Source organism: Sesamum indicum, linkage group LG10 (genome assembly GCF_026168435.1).
Source record: "Sesamum indicum cultivar Baizhima isolate 11 linkage group LG10, ASM2616843v1, whole genome shotgun sequence".
In the NCBI taxonomy this organism is placed as follows: Eukaryota; Viridiplantae; Streptophyta; class Magnoliopsida; order Lamiales; family Pedaliaceae; genus Sesamum; species Sesamum indicum.
The window spans coordinates 18353614-18371188 of NC_142666.1; the positions used below are offsets into that span (position 1 = coordinate 18353614).

At 35.0% G+C, this 17575-nt stretch overlaps 2 protein-coding genes across 8 annotated transcripts; one reads left to right on the plus strand and one right to left on the minus strand.

Annotated features, from left to right (window-relative positions):
• Positions 1 to 780: 780 nt before the first annotated feature.
• LOC105171767 (COP1-interacting protein 7) lies at positions 781 to 16347 on the minus strand. 7 transcript variants are annotated; one of them, XM_011092987.3, is made up of 15 exons: positions 16134 to 16347; positions 15841 to 15951; positions 14836 to 15015; positions 14006 to 14126; positions 13894 to 13933; positions 13501 to 13553; positions 13372 to 13427; positions 12053 to 12205; positions 11719 to 11936; positions 8847 to 10405; positions 7467 to 8411; positions 6569 to 6971; positions 5878 to 5943; positions 5710 to 5794; positions 781 to 1127 (listed from the first exon to the last, which is right to left on the minus strand). In XM_011092987.3, the coding sequence occupies exons 2-14, from the start codon at positions 15897 to 15899 to the stop codon at positions 5727 to 5729; spliced, it is 3921 nt and encodes a 1306-aa protein (XP_011091289.1). In that variant the 5' UTR covers positions 15900 to 15951; positions 16134 to 16347; the 3' UTR covers positions 781 to 1127; positions 5710 to 5726. The 7 variants fall into 7 exon arrangements, with proteins under 7 accessions (XP_011091289.1, XP_088742009.1, XP_020552949.1 ...); XM_088885883.1 differs by having other exon boundaries at positions 781 to 1138; XM_020697290.2 differs by lacking the exon at positions 781 to 1127 and adding an exon at positions 2977 to 2995.
• LOC105171801 (Protein phosphatase 2C family protein) lies at positions 2810 to 5096 on the plus strand. Its single transcript, XM_088886260.1, has 5 exons — positions 2810 to 3007; positions 3194 to 3490; positions 3864 to 4125; positions 4470 to 4624; positions 4890 to 5096. Exons 1-5 carry the CDS (start codon positions 2975 to 2977, stop codon positions 5025 to 5027), a joined length of 885 nt encoding a protein of 294 aa, XP_088742386.1. The 5' UTR covers positions 2810 to 2974; the 3' UTR covers positions 5028 to 5096.
• Positions 16348 to 17575: the final 1228 nt, after the last annotated feature.

Below are 17575 nucleotides of genomic sequence, written 5' to 3' on the forward strand. Positions count from 1 at the left end.
ACAAAATTGAAATTTTATGTAATTTTTTTACCGCATTTTTCTTCCAAACCTAACATAAGAAGATCAAGTGTAAAAAGAAAAATTTCGGAGGGGATATAAGTGCAATTTCGAAATTTCTTTGAGAGAAAATATAAATTTAAGTTTTAAGAGAAAGTCTAAGTATAATTAATCATATATACTAATTAAACACGGTATGCAACAACAACTAATCTTGTTTCTTCACGCGGGGCCAAAATATTTAGCCAAAGCTAGAAATATTGGCAAATGTCTAGCTCATATATAAAACCATATTGAATGTTGAATAGCCACGGGCCAAAATTAAATGTTTCTCATATATTGATTTTGTATGATTGTGAAGATAGTACATCGATTTGCCACGATTTTTTCCCCTAGTCATTTATAAAGTACAAAATATACATATATATATATATATATATATATTAGTGAAATCAATTTAGATCATTAATGTCTATAAATAAATAGCACGAACATCTCGTTTGCTTGTAATTAATTGAAAGGCACTTCTATTAGCAGTGTTCATCTTGGACCAGCTAAAAAAATTAACATTTGTCACGTTTCAGATGAATTATTATATATATTGGATAAATAACAAACATTCTAATTTTAATATATATTTTGGAAAGATTAATCGAATGTTATGTACAATTAAAAATATAAACTTCAGAAGTCTATTAATATTATTTATTTTTACGTTGTTTCAGAATCGTCTATGAACTGGTGCAATGCAACCTTATATGTAAAATAATTTTGACAGCTAGATAAAAAATATATGAGCAATTACATTAAAATAAAAAAGAAAGAATATTCTAAATCCAAATAGCCACTAAGCATTTTCAAAATGCCGACATATAATCCATTCTTAAAGTAAGGGGAATAAGTAACATAGCATTTTTTGGGTTTTTTTTTTTTTTTTGGCACTATTAAACATTATCCAACAATTAATATATTACAAGTGGGTTAGATCCCATGAAGCAGAAGCATCAGTCTATCTTCTTCTGCAACACTCTATTACTTTCAACAACTTACTATTGCTTCTATTTTCACTGTCAGAACAACAACTGAAGACCACAACTAGCTAGATGTACATATATATGTGGTCCAAAACCCTGCAAGAAGGCTGAGAGAATCAATCTATCACACAATAATTAATACAACAAATGACAAACACGGAATTTTGTGAATTGGGTTAAAATCACAGTTTTAAATAAGGATAATTGATTCCACTTTTCTCCCATGATATCTGGTGTAATTATATATAAACTCTCTATAATTTAAAAAATTATATTTAGTACCCTAAAATTTACTTTCATATAACAAATAAGCGCATTTGTTAGTCAAAATTCATCAAATTTACTGATATTAATAAAAAAAAATTGAATAAGAATCCATATTTACACCCAATTGATTTATTGCCGACTTGTAGTGGTCAAATAACCCTTTTTTTTTTCTTATCAAATTACCCTTATATATCTTTTCACATTAATGCATGTAAGGACGTATATCTTCATCAATATAAGTGTAGTTTATTCTAAAAATAATTGTTTAAACTGCAATAAGTCAGCAATAAATTAATTGAAGATAAATAGAAATTTTCATTCACAAATTCATTAAATTTTGACTAATAAAGCAACCTATCCGTTAGACGAATGGAAACCTTAAGAGTACTAGATCTAAGTTTTAAAATTAATAGGGGTTTTATGTATAATTATCTCAAACATCAATGAAGAAAAGTGTAATTAACCCTTTTAAAGATAATTTATTCCCATAAATTGATTGGTGTTCGCCTACATCCCATCAAAGCTGGTGAGAATTTTCCGAAGGTTTTTCCAGGGGTTTATTTTATTTATTTCAAGAATAATGACTTCCAGGGTACGTAGTGTCTATGTAAACATTCCGCATATGCACAAACAAAGGACAAAATCACAAACAAGTGACAAAATTATGATTTTACTGTAGGCTAAGGTGTGACCAATTAGATTTAATTAAACAAGATTTAGTTTTCTTTTTTTCTTTTTGGCATAAAAAATGGTAATGTAGGGTTAGAATTACATAATCCTATCAGTAACAATTACGAATGTTTCAGTAATCTTAATCCCTGTATATAACAGGTCCATAAAACCAACTCATATTTTATGGGATAAAATATAGCCACCTTGCAGTTTGGAATAATTATGAATACTCATTTGTTATATAAAATTATAAATACCCACTTCAAATGAAAAATAATTATGTAGCTCCTATACGGTGAGATAAAAATTACTACTTTACCCTTATTGATTTTAAAAAAAAAAAGTTCAAAAAGAAAAAAACTGGGGGTAGATAAAGTAAATAAGCCATAGAGTACCTTAGTCCATAAAAATATTTTAAAATTTTCTAAAAAATCTATAAAATTACAATTTAGAATCTAAAATGGCATTTTGGTCCATTCACCACAAAAATCGAATGAAAACCTAAAGAAAACTAACAAAATGGGCTCGTTGTTATACGAACTTTAAGAGCAAGATGATATTTGTAATTTCTCAAAATAATGAGAAAATATTTATAAATTATGTCAAACTTCATGGAAGGTAGTAATAATTTAAGCTATCTTAAATGGAAAATGATATAAGTAACTTGAAGGAAATGGAAAGGGTCAAAGGGGGAAAACTAAGAAATAGGTGAGTGAAACCCAAATCTCTCACACTTTGCTTGTATTCATTGTGTTGACAAAATTCAGTTCAAACTCCCTTCCTTAAAAGGGGCTGCATTTAGGAAGTCTTAAAGGCATTAGTCTTCTTATTGACTCCAAACACCTCAGTTAGCGTTTCCGAGATAGAAGAAACTCTGCGTTCCCTCTGTCTCAACCTCACTTCAGAATTTCTTACTTCTTATCTGATTAATGTTGATCTCGTCAAACACTGAGTATTGATTCTTCAGACAAAAACTCAACTACATTTTTCTTTTTCTCTGAATCATGGGACTCAGGCATCTTCACCTGAAGATCAAGGTAAATGCAAATTCCTGTTATTCCTGGATCCATCCTACGAATATTTCGGTTGCATGCTAATCTATCCTTCCTCTATAGCATTGTTTTCCTTAAAGAAATACCACAAAATGTATGTAAAGTTAATTGACATGCTAGTTTGTGTGTTTTTGCTTTTACGATGAACAATAAGGTGTTGAATTTGGGCAGCGAATTAAGCTAAGGAGATTTTTGCCTGGAAATGGGAGAAGGACGACAAGAGAAACAAAGAATGGGAAGAGGGTATCATGGATGACGCATGTCTCCTATGGATATCATGTTGCGGAATTGGATGAACCATGCACAAATAGTAGTAGCGTAAGAGACTTTGATTCATCCGTTCTGGTGCAGAGGGAACAAATGGAAGAGTGTGAACTGTGGTTTTTTGGAGTTTTCGACGACGGGATTGGTGAGGGAATCACTAAGTACCTGCAGTCACATTTCTTTGACAAGACCATGCCTAAAGAGGTAACAAAGAATAATTACTGATTTAGTTAATATTATTGCAAATTCATCTATCTATTTGTCGACTGATTGAATGCTTTGACCTAGACTCAGTAATATCAGAAACTAATTTTGAATATTTCTTATATGAATCCAGTATCAAAACATTACATGATAGAAATCATATCATATCAACACAATCTAAATCCTATTGCCGACATTACATTACATACATTGCTTGATGTTTTCCCACCTAAACCATATTTATTGAAAAGAAGTCCATCTCACATGGAACATGTAAATATATGTTTTTGTCCTCTATGAAATACTTATATACCAAATGTTATATAGTTAAATAAAACCAGAACATTTTATATATGAAAACCTATTATTGCAGTTGCGAATGGGCAAGAAAAGCAAGGAAGCCATGGAAAGGGCTCATTTAAATGCAAGAACACATCTCAGAGATAGAAATGAGCCGGAGGAGACAGCCTGGAAATTAGGCTCGGCTTCAGCTATGGTGATCAATGGTGAGAAGCTTGTGATGGCATACATGGGTGACTACAGTGGTGTGATATGCAGAGATGGTCAGGCCTATCAAATTAGCAGGAGAAAGCCCCATCCCACCATGCAACATTGGTCCCTCAAACTTATTTCAGGCATGCATATTTACATACTTGTGTTCATTATTTTTTCTTAGATTAATAAAATACTTGTAACGGGTTCATTTTCTTAATTGATTAAATAAAAGAATAATTATAGACACCCTCTAAAGTCTGTTAAAGGAAACTAAAATTTTAGAAATTACACTGACACCCCACACTTCGGTGTTTAACATTTTAGACTCAAGTCTTAAAAGAGAAATCTATAATGTAAAACATAATGACCGAGACTGCAGCATAATTTCCTGGAATCCAAGAATACCTTTATAACATACTCAAAACCTCAGGAGCGTTAATGTAATTATCTCTAAAAATAACTACTTCTATTTTTAATGCATTAGGTGCTCTACGTGTGCCCAAATTACACATACTAGGTGGTGGCTCCAGGACTACATCTGGCACAAAGAGTTCAAAAGGCTCAGAACTAATTGTAGGATCTGAAAGAATAGATTCTGAAACTGAATTTGTTATTCTAGCAAGTACTGGAGTTTGGGAGGTAATTCTAACTCAATCTTTCTTCTTCAGAATTTCATCCCTTAATCTATGATTGTCCTCTTCACGTCATAAAATGCTATATATATTTACTGCAGTCACTGACTGTTAGAGGAATCAAGTTTTCAGTCCTACTTCGAATGCCTTGTAATTCTCTAAATTGGATCATTCTTTTCCGAATAATTGGGGTTCGTCGACATACTTGCCTTACCTCTATCAGAAATTGAGACATAGTTTCTTCTTTGCTTCGTATTACTAAATTTTGGCAGGTAATGAGGCACCAAGAGGCAGTAAACCTGATAAGGCACATTGAAGACCCACAGGCAGCTGCTGAATGCTTGGTGACTGAAGCTTTAACTAGAATGAGCAGAAGCAAAATCTCTTGCTTAATAATACGGTTCGATTAGTATAGCTTATGCTACTTGTTTACATGCACGTTACCCATACAGGACTTATAATATTGGTTATTGACAATTCAGATTAGATTTTCCAAGAGCTTATATGTGTTCTACTATGCAATTTCAACTGTTAATTTAATGTTGAACTACACCTCAGATATCATCTATCGTGCTGTGGGGAAGTTTGTTTGGAGTTCTAACCCCACCTGTTGACAGCTCTCATGGAAAGAACTCAAGACATCTACAGTCTGTTGACAGTTCACGTCAAATTAGATCAAAGTCATATTCTTGCTGAAAAAGAAAAGACTTTACTATTAGTTATCAGGGGAAGTTGGGGCTCACCACCTGAGCATAGTGTGGATATTTTTAATGGGGAATACTGATGCAAATGTGATCATAAATAGTGCATGACACTGAAATGTAAGTACAAACTAATGCAACTATCAAAACAGTGAATCATGCAATTATCCAAAAGTAGCTCAAAACTAATCAAGTGAGAGCTGTGGTAGAAAAAAATTGCATGCTCGAGTATATTTGGTCGAAGATGAATCTTTCTAATTAGCTGAAATTATTATATAGCAAGAACTGTTACACAACAAAAAGGAAGTATGCTAGTGCAGGGCAAGAGGAAATTTGACCGATCTCAAATGCATAAATCACTATTTCACAAGTAAAGCAACAGGACTTTCACCTCAACATCTTGAGAATCTATGATGCTTGTTTCTTTTGACTTGTTTTGCTCCGGAAGGGCGATAGTAAAGAGAAATGGCGAGAAACTGAAATAAATAGGAATAATGAATAAGATTTTAGCCAAAGGAAGTAAAGAACTTAACAGGACCAGTGTAATCAAAGCACTTACTCTTCTGAGAAGCATTACCAGCAGTAGGTGTTTCATCTTGCCAGATTAGATTTTTCAATGTGCCAACTGTGAGCACACCAAAAACAAGTCAGCAAATTGACCATTTAAATTGTAAAAGCAGAGCGGAAGTTAAGAAGTTCCACTGAATTCCAAGATTAGTGAGCACAAAAATTTAGTTGATGTGCATATCTCGCAGTATTTCCATTTGACTAGATAGTGTTCGGAAGTCCTGAAGAACTATTTCAACTTTTTAAATTGTAGAAATCAAAGGTGAAAAAAGGTTTCATGCCTCTATACAATAGCAGCATTTATAAGCAAATTTGTCATTCTTTCCCTTGCATTTGGGTATCTACTTAAAGAACTGTAGTAGTCTTTCTCAACTTAATCTTAAATTCAACTAATTAAAATGTACAAACATAGGATGTCACTAAGATGCAGAAAATTTGAGCAAAAGTATACCATGAAGACTACGAAATCCAGCATAACTGACGATCTGGTAAACAAATGTACAAGGCCAATTCTCCACATTTTTTACCATATTATCATCCTGCCATTTGATATAAACAAAGTGATAGTCTTTCCATTTTGATCAGTTTACTGTCCAAATTGGCTAATTTTACCTGGTTAATGCATCTAAAGATCAATTTTGTGGAACCACATATCTATGATTCATATGGAAGTAGTGCATCACCTTCACTTGTTGAAGCAGTATTCCTTGCATTATCATCATGCTCAGTACCATCAACACTCGTACATTCTGAATCAATACTTTGATCCACATATGAAGAAGTATGATTTTTCTTCCCAAACTTCAGAAGCCGTCTTAAACCTTTTGATGGTTCCTTTGAAAGACTCCTCTCCACAACTGGATTCTTGTCCATTTTAAGGGTTTTTATATTAGAGGCGTGTGCTTTAACTGTTTCTACTCTAGCCACCATCTCTGAGCTTACTTGGGGTGCTTTACCACATGATGCCTGACCAATGCAAGGGTCTTCCACAGAGGAGTTATGAGTAGAAACGTCCCGATAAGGTTTTTCAGCAACAGTAATGTGAGCACAGTTGGGAGGGTCCTGCTCTTGATAGACTGTTCTTACCTGGTAATACAGCACAGTCATCAACATCCCATTTGATTATTGAAGTAAAAAGGAAGGTAACCAAACTTAACTATGAAATTGGTAACTTGTTTATCACAGAATTCATGGTCAGTAAATATTGTTCGATTTGTACTGTGCTTTCTGCTATGGAATTGGTGTATCAATCATTGACCAGAGAAAAAGGGGCATAATTATATTAATGACAGTTTTGATATAATCAACTAAACATTTATTCGGTGAGTGTGACCTATAGATTACAATCCATTACCACATTTAACTGGTTTACTGAACATTCATGAACACTGATCTAACAAGGATCACACGTATTGTTTCATTTACCTGTATTTCTCCTTCAAAACCTGAAACGAAGCAATGTAGAAAAGTACTACATCGCACAGTAAGGAATACTGATAAAAGTTCTAGAGTCAAACCTACAACTAAATATTTTTTTGTTTTATGCGATAAACAAAGAGATCCTTGGTTTTACAACCATACCTCTTTAGAAGTATCCAATTGCTTTTGTAGTTGGCAAATTTTGGGATCCCCATCAACTCCATCCATGGTTGAAGCAGGACTATGTGTAGGAGCCAATTCAGATATTACGTCACTTTCCTTTCCTGTGTCTCCATCATCATACCTTTGATTCGTTACCTCTGACTTCCCTTCAGATGAATGCTTAGTTGGAAGAGAGGGTTTTTCGTATTCAAGCATCACAACAGTTTTCTCAACTACTGTGTTGTCATCTGCATCAGTTTGATGTGCTGTATTGCAATTACTCTTATTTAGTTCAGCATTTACACAAAATGTAGATGGCTTTATTCCATATACCTTCTGATCCTCCACACTTGATATGTTCTCACCTGCATTTATGTGAGATGTTGATGTTTTAATCTTCAATTCAGGTAGAGTTGCAGCCTTACTTTTATCAAGGTTTATGATAGCAGATATTTTGTTCTTATCAGGTCCCTCAGACAACTTCCGTCTTGATACTGCTTCAGCGCTTCGGTCCTTCACTGAAGTAACGGGACTGGTGAGAGGTTTTGGCTCTGATAACCTTCTAATTCGGGCCATGGGAGCCTTTGAATCAGGTGTGGCCCCATTGCTTTCTCTTTTCGTCTCAGACAATGATGACGAGGATCTGGTCAACCTATTCCCTCTCATGTGGCTAACCTCACTTAATTTACTACATTTAGAAGCCTTAAGCAGCTCAGTTGAACCAAGTGAAGTTCTAATTTTGGATCTCTGCAAGGGTGATGATGACCCAGGGTCTGAATCACTAAACTTGGATCCTCTATTGGTGGCTGGAGAAAGTTTTGCAGGAAATTGCTTTGTCTGAGGTGAGAGTACAGATGACTTTCCAGAGGCAGAATTGCCTCGAGCAGCAATTCTCTTTTGTCTCTCTAGCTTTAAAGCTTCGAGGCGCTTCATTTCTGCCTCTTCCTATAAAGAAAAAATATCAGAATTTTAGAAGTCCATTAAGAAAGTAAAATAGCATCATGGTAATGATACTTCCCAACAATAGATCCATAATGATACTAACTTAACTAGTGAGAAGGGAAGGAACGGCGTTGATGTGGTTCAATACACCATATGATAACTAGTATTAGTCTGTGTAAAAAGTACAAATACAATTACAACATGTACTGCTCTTTCATTATCCTTATACTCTACCGAAGAGTTTTGCGCTTGAGAGTATCATGCAGATAAAATAATTGCAATTTCAAACTAAACACCTGGTGTGGCCACACCATACCAATTATAAGGCAATTGTAAATACATTAGCCTTGCAATTAGTTACCCGCCTTGGAATGTGAACTAATCACATGGCAAGCTTAAAGCCACACCAGGTATGGACAAGATATTACAATATTGTACCTTCTCTTTCTTCATTCTCTGCAGATCAGCTTTATAGGATCTCAACCTCTCAGCACGGACTCGTGCATCTTCTGAAGGACTCATCTTTAATGTTTTCCCCTTCATGGAAGGGCCTCCAGTTCTATGCAAAGAGTCTGAAGTAACCTTTGACCTCTGATTCTTGTCTGATTTCCTTAACCCTCCTTTCACTTCAGAAACATCTTTTCCCCCTTGCTCCTGTGACTCTACACATACCTGCATTTCGTAGTCTAGAGCAGGGTCATATCCAACAAAACCCTTTTCTGTTTCCCTCTCGGGCATCAAGCTGAAATCATCAGGCTCATAATATACTCTGTTCCTATTTCCCTCAGAATCCAACTTTTTATATGATATTGGAATCTCAGAATCTACATCAATAGGGGTTCTATCTGCTTGTCCTTCTTGATCTATTGACATTGACCTAAATGGAATAATGAAAATTTCATCAGTCATTCCATGTGTGGGTTCTCTATCCATCTCACCAACCCCACCCTCAAAATCATTAAGTGCTAGTGGATCTGAGGAATTCCTGAAAATTGCTTGGTTCTGTTGACTGCCAACTATAAAATCTTCATGCACTGGCCTAGATACAATCTTGCTCCTGTTAGTTTCTTCAAATTGAATATGCATTTCATCATTTGATCCCCTGACATCATTATCCACAGAGTGAAATATAGCATCATCATCTGATTCTCTGGGCCTACAGGATGTACTTCCACTGAATCTGCTGATGTCACTCATCCTAGTATCTTGTATTACACCTGTATCCCGTGCACCAAGTTCCAAGGGATCAACTATCACAGTGTTTGAGCGTCTCTTTATTAAAACATCCTTTTCCATTGCAAACATGCTCTCGTTGCCACCATGAACATGTTCATCACTTCCTCTCAATAAACAACTTTGAAATGCCTGCCAATGTCCATCATCAGTATCCTTTCTGGAATTAGAGACTTCATCATTGCTGAAGTTCAACTTATCCAGAGACTTCAATTGATCTCCTTTAATTTTGGAATATCTCTTATTATTCTGATGAATCATATCACTATCATCAGTCTCAAAGTTTTCATCTTCTGCATCAATGTCAGAATCTGAATTAGAGTTTCCACTACCAGATTTCTTCTCTTTAGAAGTGATGTAATTAATGTTTCGTATTACAACCATGCCTGATTGCTTTTTTTCAGATCTGCCAGCTTTTTTCCATGGTTTCTTACTTCGTGAAACTTCTGCATCTGTGTCATCCAGTGGTTTTGTCCTGTCAAGCTCCCATGTTTCTGATCCAGTATTACTATCCCCACCATCAAGGGATTGCATTTCCTGTCCTGACTGATGACCAAGATTTGACCAGGAATGCTCCATTGGGTGGCGAGGTGGATGAAGAAAAGCTCCGTTGCCTGCATAATTCTGATAGTATGGTATTCCTTGCACAGGGATTGCTTGAAATGCTGGCTGCACACCCGGCAGAGCATGCATAGGCCATGGAGGAAACACAATATGAGGAAACTGTCCTTGAAAATATTCTTGCGTTGGGGCTGGGTTATCTGCTGGAATCCAAACAAGTATACATGACATCTCAACCATTTCCCACACAAAAAAGAAAGATATTTTCTGGCATATTCGAAAACTGGTATTTTTTCACCAGAAAAAAACACTGAGAACTACTAGTGATCGAGAACACATTAAAAAACACTTGTAAATGCCCGGTAATTTGTGTCACTTAACCTGGCCTAATACCAACAATGTGCACCATACAGAGATCTCCAGGAGTATTCAACAGTTAACAAACATAAAGTGAATCACCGTATAAGAGATATCACCAACTGGTAGGTGTTCAATTTAGGACTCCAGTTTCATGGTTACTTACCCCCTAAACAGCAATAGTTCACTGAAAGAGATAATAATGTTATAAGAAGTAATTATCTAATGATAAAGTACTTCCAGCGAATATGTATAGCAAAACAATTAGAACAATGTTAAGACTGTTAAAAAAATGTAGCAACTGTGTCTTCCCTTTACATCAACAGTAAGATGTTCGATCTTCCTATTTAAACTGAAAAGTTAAGATGCCAACATAACTAAAGCACTGGAGTCAATCGGTAAACCCCCCATTCTAGGCTACGAAAAGGTTTACGCAGTTGTTAACTGCAGATGCAATAGCAAGTATTTATAACAAGTGAACTGTGGCTTTCTGAAGCTTAAGGAAACAGCCCCAGCCAGACAAAGCACAGCTCAAAAATCATTGTGTTCGGCATGATCCTCTACCACAAGTCCTCTTTGAAACCAGTGCACTACTAACTCAAACCATAGAGACAAGGCAATACTTACATCAGATGACAATCTCCAAGAAAGTGAGAAATAATCCTTTATATGGATCAGTTCTACGGCTCATAACACAGCTAAAGCCTCTACAAAGCTGACTTCTCAGACATTAAATACTGAAACTATTCTGCATAATATGCTGATGTGTAAGGGGAAATTGGAAAATGATGGAGCAATGAAGCAGATGAAATGATAAAGACTGGAGTAGTAAGAAGAACTTGATGACTATTTAAATATTTCAAACAGAAAGAGAATTTCTTAGGGCTTTGTTTGTTTTTATTTAGGTCATTCTAAAGATGGCCAAGAATACAAGTAATGTTTCGCATTGTTTTGCCAAATTTATCTTTTCCCTGCTTATATTTCCTGTCGCCCAAAACATACTTTAGTCTCCCCAAACAACCAACCTCTCTTCAACATTGTCTTTCTATTTTCCAAAAACAAACAAATTCACTGCAAAAATAATACCAAACAAAGCCGTAAATTTTTAGTTAAATACTGGACAAGTTTCATGGAAGACCTATGAAAGACTTGATCTTACATGCGTTATATGTCGAGTCTGATTTCCCATTATCCATTGTACCCGCCTCATGATTGGATGAATCATATTGGTTGTGTGTAGCAGAGAGAATAGTACCGGATGCATTCGTAGCTGAGAAGTCTGACCTAGTGGACAGTGCTTCTGATGCTTCAATATCAAGCCATTCCCCAGTTTCATGCTTACTTTTCCACAGGTCCATGAACCTAGAGCATGCTTCCCTGTTGAATACATATAGTCAATTATCTGGAAATCTCCGAAGAAAGCTCCTCTATGCAAAACATATTCGAGGTTTCTCTTATACTTCTCATGGAGAGGGACAGAAGAAAAGGCTCACAATAAACGCAGGGCTCCAAAACACTCAGCAAAGGACACAAGTAGTGCCACATGATCAATATCAAAGCCTGCAGCTGCAGCACGTGCAAAGGCCATTCCTTGTTCTTTTTGTAGCATTCTTTTACGGGTCTCAAGGACTTTCAGAAGCTGAACTCTGTTTCAAAATTTAAATAAAAAAGCAATTAGCTTATAGATATCTGCTATCCAATTTCTTGCCTTAAACTTCACCTATTTTCTTGGTCAAGTTCAAATAATTGAAGCAGATAAGAGCATGACAAAAGAAATAGACATTATAGCACATCCAATTCCAATTTAACATACTTCTTCTTTGCCATGTTAGAGGTTCTGCATGGAAAATCCCCATTAAACTCTTTTGCAAATCATGGTAACCACAGAGGAAATTAAACCAAACCAAAAGAGGGGACAGTAAGTTGGGTAAATTTCTGTAAATGTAATGCTGTGGGCTCCCCTGATTCTCAATCTCAATGCAGACAACTGTGGACTTGAACAAATTCAGATGGAAGACTTAATTGAACTTGAGAGAAGAAGAAGAAAGCAATAAGAAGGAATATAATCCTGAACCAGTCTAAACATTTAATATTGCTAGTTCAAACATTTAACCCAACAACAAAATCTAGTTCAAAATGTTGGTGTAGTTGATAGCAGACAAGCACACTTGGAAATTTGAGAAGATCATGCATGAACCCACCAAGAGAAAACTGATATTATTGTAGATATTCCAACTAAGAGAATATGCTTTCCTGTTCTGTTAGGTTTGTGTTTAGACGTCACCAAGGGAAGAAGGATGTCTATTTGGCATTTTACGTTGTTTATATTCTTAAGAGTATGTTTTAGCATTAATCAAAACTACCACATAACCCCCCCGTCTCTGTAGTAATTATTGATAATGCCTCTATCATTCTGGACTTAATGAAACACAAACTCCAGTTAAAAAGGGATCGAGTGCCAAAGTAGAGCACTCAAGGTAGATAGAGTAGACCAGCAACATATGGTGATCTTCTTGTGGGTTTGAAAACAAAGCCAAAACAAGGGAGAAACAGCAAATATATGTAATACGCATCTAGGACAAATGTTTAGTGCCACAAGAAGATATCCTTTATGCACAAGATATATATATATATATATATATATATATATTATACTCTTCAAAACTACAACTGCATCATTTCCCACACCTAATACCGCATAACCTCTATATAGTTGTGCTTAACCCACAGGATCAGCCACAGGAAAACAAACATAAGTGTGCCCTATGTCACTGGCATTAAAAGTTCTCTATGATGGCACTACAGTACATACTTTGAATTTCCCTCCTCCGAGTATGATCCATTGGTTTCAGGAAGAGGTGCCCCAGGCTGTCAGAAAAATGACAGTATTAAAACAAGTAATAAACTAAATTAGAGGAATAAATGCTGACTGCCTAGTCACCTTGTAAAGGACAATTGCTTTCTCCTCATTAGCATCAGGCACAGATTTGTTAGCTGTCCAAAATTTAGCATTCCTTAGTGCTTTGTTAATCACTGGAAAGCTCAGACACACTACTTTACACGAATGCATATATACACCCTTAAACGGAAAAAATATACTCAATGACTAATGAGTAAAAATAATGAACCAGTAAAAATATCAATGAAGAAACTAAATTCTTCGCTTCCCATTAAGACTCTTACTTCAAGGCTAAATTGAAATTAATACGAAAAAAAGGAGAGGTAGAATAGACCAGCAATACCATCAGGACTTGTTGAAAGGGAGAGCGATAAAGAAGCACAAGGAAACCCTCTTTTGTAAAGATTGAAATAAATAGTTCTAGTTTCTAGGTACCTTCACAACCACCAGGAGGTTTTTCTTGATGATCTTCCACCTGTCAAAGAAAATAAAAGTTTAACAGAAACATATTAAATAGCCGAGCACACAGAGATGGTTGGCAGTTTACAATGCTTTGCTCTATGTCATTGTTGCTCTGCATGGCAATTGCCTCCTCAATCTGTAAGATCTCAGTTTCTATTGTGTATACACGTTCCAAGATCTCAGGAGTGCTCACAAAACGAACAAACCTGTTCAATTAGAAAATATGTGGAAAATGTATTAATCCCTCAAACCAGAAACTTAGCTTCCAATCCAAGTATGGAATGCAAAATGATATATATAACTAGTCCGAGTATGGTGCAATTAGATGATTGATTTAGAGGATGCTCATATTTGGTGAACTCGCACTCAATATTCCAAGCCAATTACAGTTAAATGTTGCAGATTAGAGGCAAAAAGAAAGAGATATATTTACATATTAATATTCAAAAGTGTATCGCAACATACATAAACAGCTAGCTTATATTTGCAGAAAACTTCTCTTTTTTTATTGTGAAAGGACATAGAAAATATTTTCAGAAGAAATCACTTCGCGCTGATGCAAAGAATGAGGTCATTAAAAGATTGCAAATCTATCAGGTTTCTTAGAAAATGGAAATATCAATTGTCACGTTGAATTCATTCATTAACTCTTCGTTCAAAGCTTAACATATTAGTCAATATCAAGATAAACAAACAATGGTCCAGAATATGATTCCATGACTTGGCAGTATTTACCTTAACACCCTCATTGAATGTTTCAATCATTAAATTCTCAAAAAGGGTACATTCCATCAAATTGCTAAGATAGGAAAAGAATAGGAACCACTAGAGCCAGCTTCAATTATAGCATCACAAAAGTGCAAGCAGATATTCAACACAGCATATACGAGGTATAACATTATATTTCAGGCAAACCTTTCCATAGTGGCCTTTGTAAACCATGCTGCATCAACGTCAGTTTCTGGCTCAAGCAAAATTGAATAACCACCTTTAGCAATCTGATCTTGAGCAGCCTTTAGGTGGTCAAGAAATGGATTTAGCAAGCCGGAAGCAATTTTCTCTTTCTTGCCGTTTGCTATGATAAACAGATCACATCTGATAATTGGAAAACCATCAGACCCAGAGTATGAAGTAGCACACTGAAACTTGAATTACTCCAACACATTTTAACTAGGCTAAACTCTTCGAAGAATAAGAAATAAAGATTAAGTTTTCTGATACCTCCAAAACAATTAAGAAAGAGTAAAGAAAACAATAACTTCACTATCAATAGAGTGCTAGCAATGCATAATTCTAAAGAATTTCTTATATTTTCTCATATAAGTGAACATACTAGTAGTATCTTTTTCAACAAATCAAATAGAGAAAACCAGAAATCAATAACAGATATATGAATCTTCTCTGTTCCAGACCAATTGAGTTCCAGAAATCAACCCCAGCAGAAAATATGGATTATCCACCATTTCCAAGCAATCAGTTTTACTATTAATCAACATGAATCACCCTATCACCAATTTTCGACATGTAATTTCCAGATAATATCGACAGCTGAAATCTCAAAAACCAAGTCTTTCCACATTTGAACATGGGAAAAAAAATGAAAATTCAACATCTACTTTTTATGGTACAAATAAAGTATGTACTTACATGTAAAGCAAAAAAGAGCTTTAGTGAAAAGTTCTACATAATGAATGCTATTGCATAAGGTCAAATTCACAAACGATACAGACAAAATCAATCCACCAAACAGCCAAAACCGAGTGTAAATTAACTCAACGTGACAATGTCGTCACATCATCAGTACAAAAAATTACAAGCGCACGTTCATATCAACTCGCACAAAACTGGAACATATCAATCAGCAAAACGAACATAAAAGTGATCCAAGAAAATCAAAACAACAAAATATAATACACACACCTTGTTCGAGTCGGAGTAAGCTGAAAAACAGCCGAGCTGAGCCGAGTACTCGCCTTCATTCCTTCAAATCGCCTCACACACCAGTGCTTCAGATCTCACAGGAGAATATTCCTGATAATAATCCAACAAATGAGTACACAGATAAATCCGCAGATTCTTTCTCCAAAAAAATAAAAACAGAAAATGATCATTTCTCGCCACACTAAATGCTTCTACATATCTCCGAAGTGACAACCAAATCTGCAAAAAGAAGGAAAGCTTTTAGTAGAGTAGAGAAAGAGCTCACAACTCACAGGCTTTCTGATTAACCGTCTTCTGCATTTGCATGTGTGCTACCACCTATACATACAACATTGTGTATGTATATATACACTCTTGAGAGAGAGAGAGAGAGAGAGAGAGAGAGAGAGAGTCGCCGATTGTGTGGGGAAAAGTGTTTGAGAAAAAGGAAGGCGATACGGACAACAATGTGTATATATATATTCAGTGCGTGTTTGTGTGCAGCTTTGGATACTGGGACAGTAGTGTTTTGATGGTGAAACAGCATCTAGATTGCTCTGTTTTTATGACAGGTGAGTAATTAAAGGGTCAAGGAAGGGTAATGTAGTGAATTCACATCACTGGCAGGTGAGAAGTTGGAGGGAATCTGTGAGAAATGACAAACAAAAAGTGGGGACGTGGTAGAGAATGTACGAAAGAGTCCTTGAGGAGTGGTACTGGCGGTCCCAAGGAGGCCTGTGCTAATTTGCGCATGAAGTGGAGGGGCTAGAAGGAATGTTCTTTTATAATATCCAGAAATATATTTTAAATTGCTGTCAAGAAAGAAAAAAAAAGAAATATAATTTAAATTTGAGTAAATTATAATTATATCTTCTGAAATTTGATATAATTATAAATATTTTTTATTATTTAAAAAATTATAAATACCTCATTAAATGAAGTACTCCTAGATAGAGAGGTGGAAATTATATTTTACATTTATTGATTTTTTCTTTTTTACAAAAATCTTGTAGGTAAAGTAAACCAATGAGTTTATTAGTCCACATAAATACCTTTGAAAATTCTAAATAATTCATAATTTGAAAGGGTATTTGGGTCCATTTGCTATAAAAATGAACCTAACAGAAAGGGCTCGTTGTTAGATAGACGTTAAAATCAGGGGAGTATTTATAATTTTTTAAATAACAATATCGTACTTATAATTAGCGTAATTTACTTTTTGTTATCCGAACTATGTCCTTTTTTACATTTCGGCATCTAGACTTTTTTTTTGTGTCAACTTACAATCTTAACTTTGAGAAATTTGCATTATGTCATATATAATCGTTTTTTTGGTGATCTTTTTATCGAAGAAACATCACATGATATGTATATGTGAAAAATATCACATAACCTTTAAAAATCACATGTGCACTGCATGTGATATTTTTTTGACAAAAAAAAATAGTGGAAAAGAAGTTATAAATGGCAACGAAATATTGGGACACATATCTATCAATGATGGTAGTGAGAGGACACCAAAAAAATTGATCGATAGTCACAACTAGCGACGACGGCACACATTGAGATCAATGAATTAACGGCGTGTGCATTAGTAACACATCCATGGGGTAAATATGATATTTTATTTAATTTTTTTTAATATTAACAAATTTAGTAAACTTAACTGATCCTAAAGTCTATTTATTAGACGAAAATAAATATAAAAAATAATAGATGTAATTTCATAATCTAT

What these genes read in the sequence shown, in the direction of transcription:
- LOC105171801 (XM_088886260.1), top strand. Translation starts at nt 2,975, where the DNA reads ATGGGACTCAGGCATCTTCACCTGAAGATCAAG. An exon ending in GTCCCTCAAACTTATTTCAG is followed by an intron (nt 4,126 to 4,469) that starts GCATGCATATTT and finishes TTAATGCATTAG; the next exon opens with GTGCTCTACGTGTGCCCAAA. An exon ending in CAAGTACTGGAGTTTGGGAG is followed by an intron (nt 4,625 to 4,889) that starts GTAATTCTAACT and finishes AAATTTTGGCAG; the next exon opens with GTAATGAGGCACCAAGAGGC.
- LOC105171767 (XM_011092987.3), bottom strand. Translation starts at nt 15,899, where the DNA reads ATGAAGGCGAGTACTCGGCTCAGCTCGGCTGTTTTTCAGCTTACTCCG. An exon ending in AGAGAATGAAGAAAGAGAAG is followed by an intron (nt 8,412 to 8,846) that starts GTACAATATTGT and finishes TTTTCTTTATAG; the next exon opens with GAAGAGGCAGAAATGAAGCG. An exon ending in TACTGCTTCAACAAGTGAAG is followed by an intron (nt 5,944 to 6,568) that starts GTGATGCACTAC and finishes GTGTGCTCACAG; the next exon opens with TTGGCACATTGAAAAATCTA.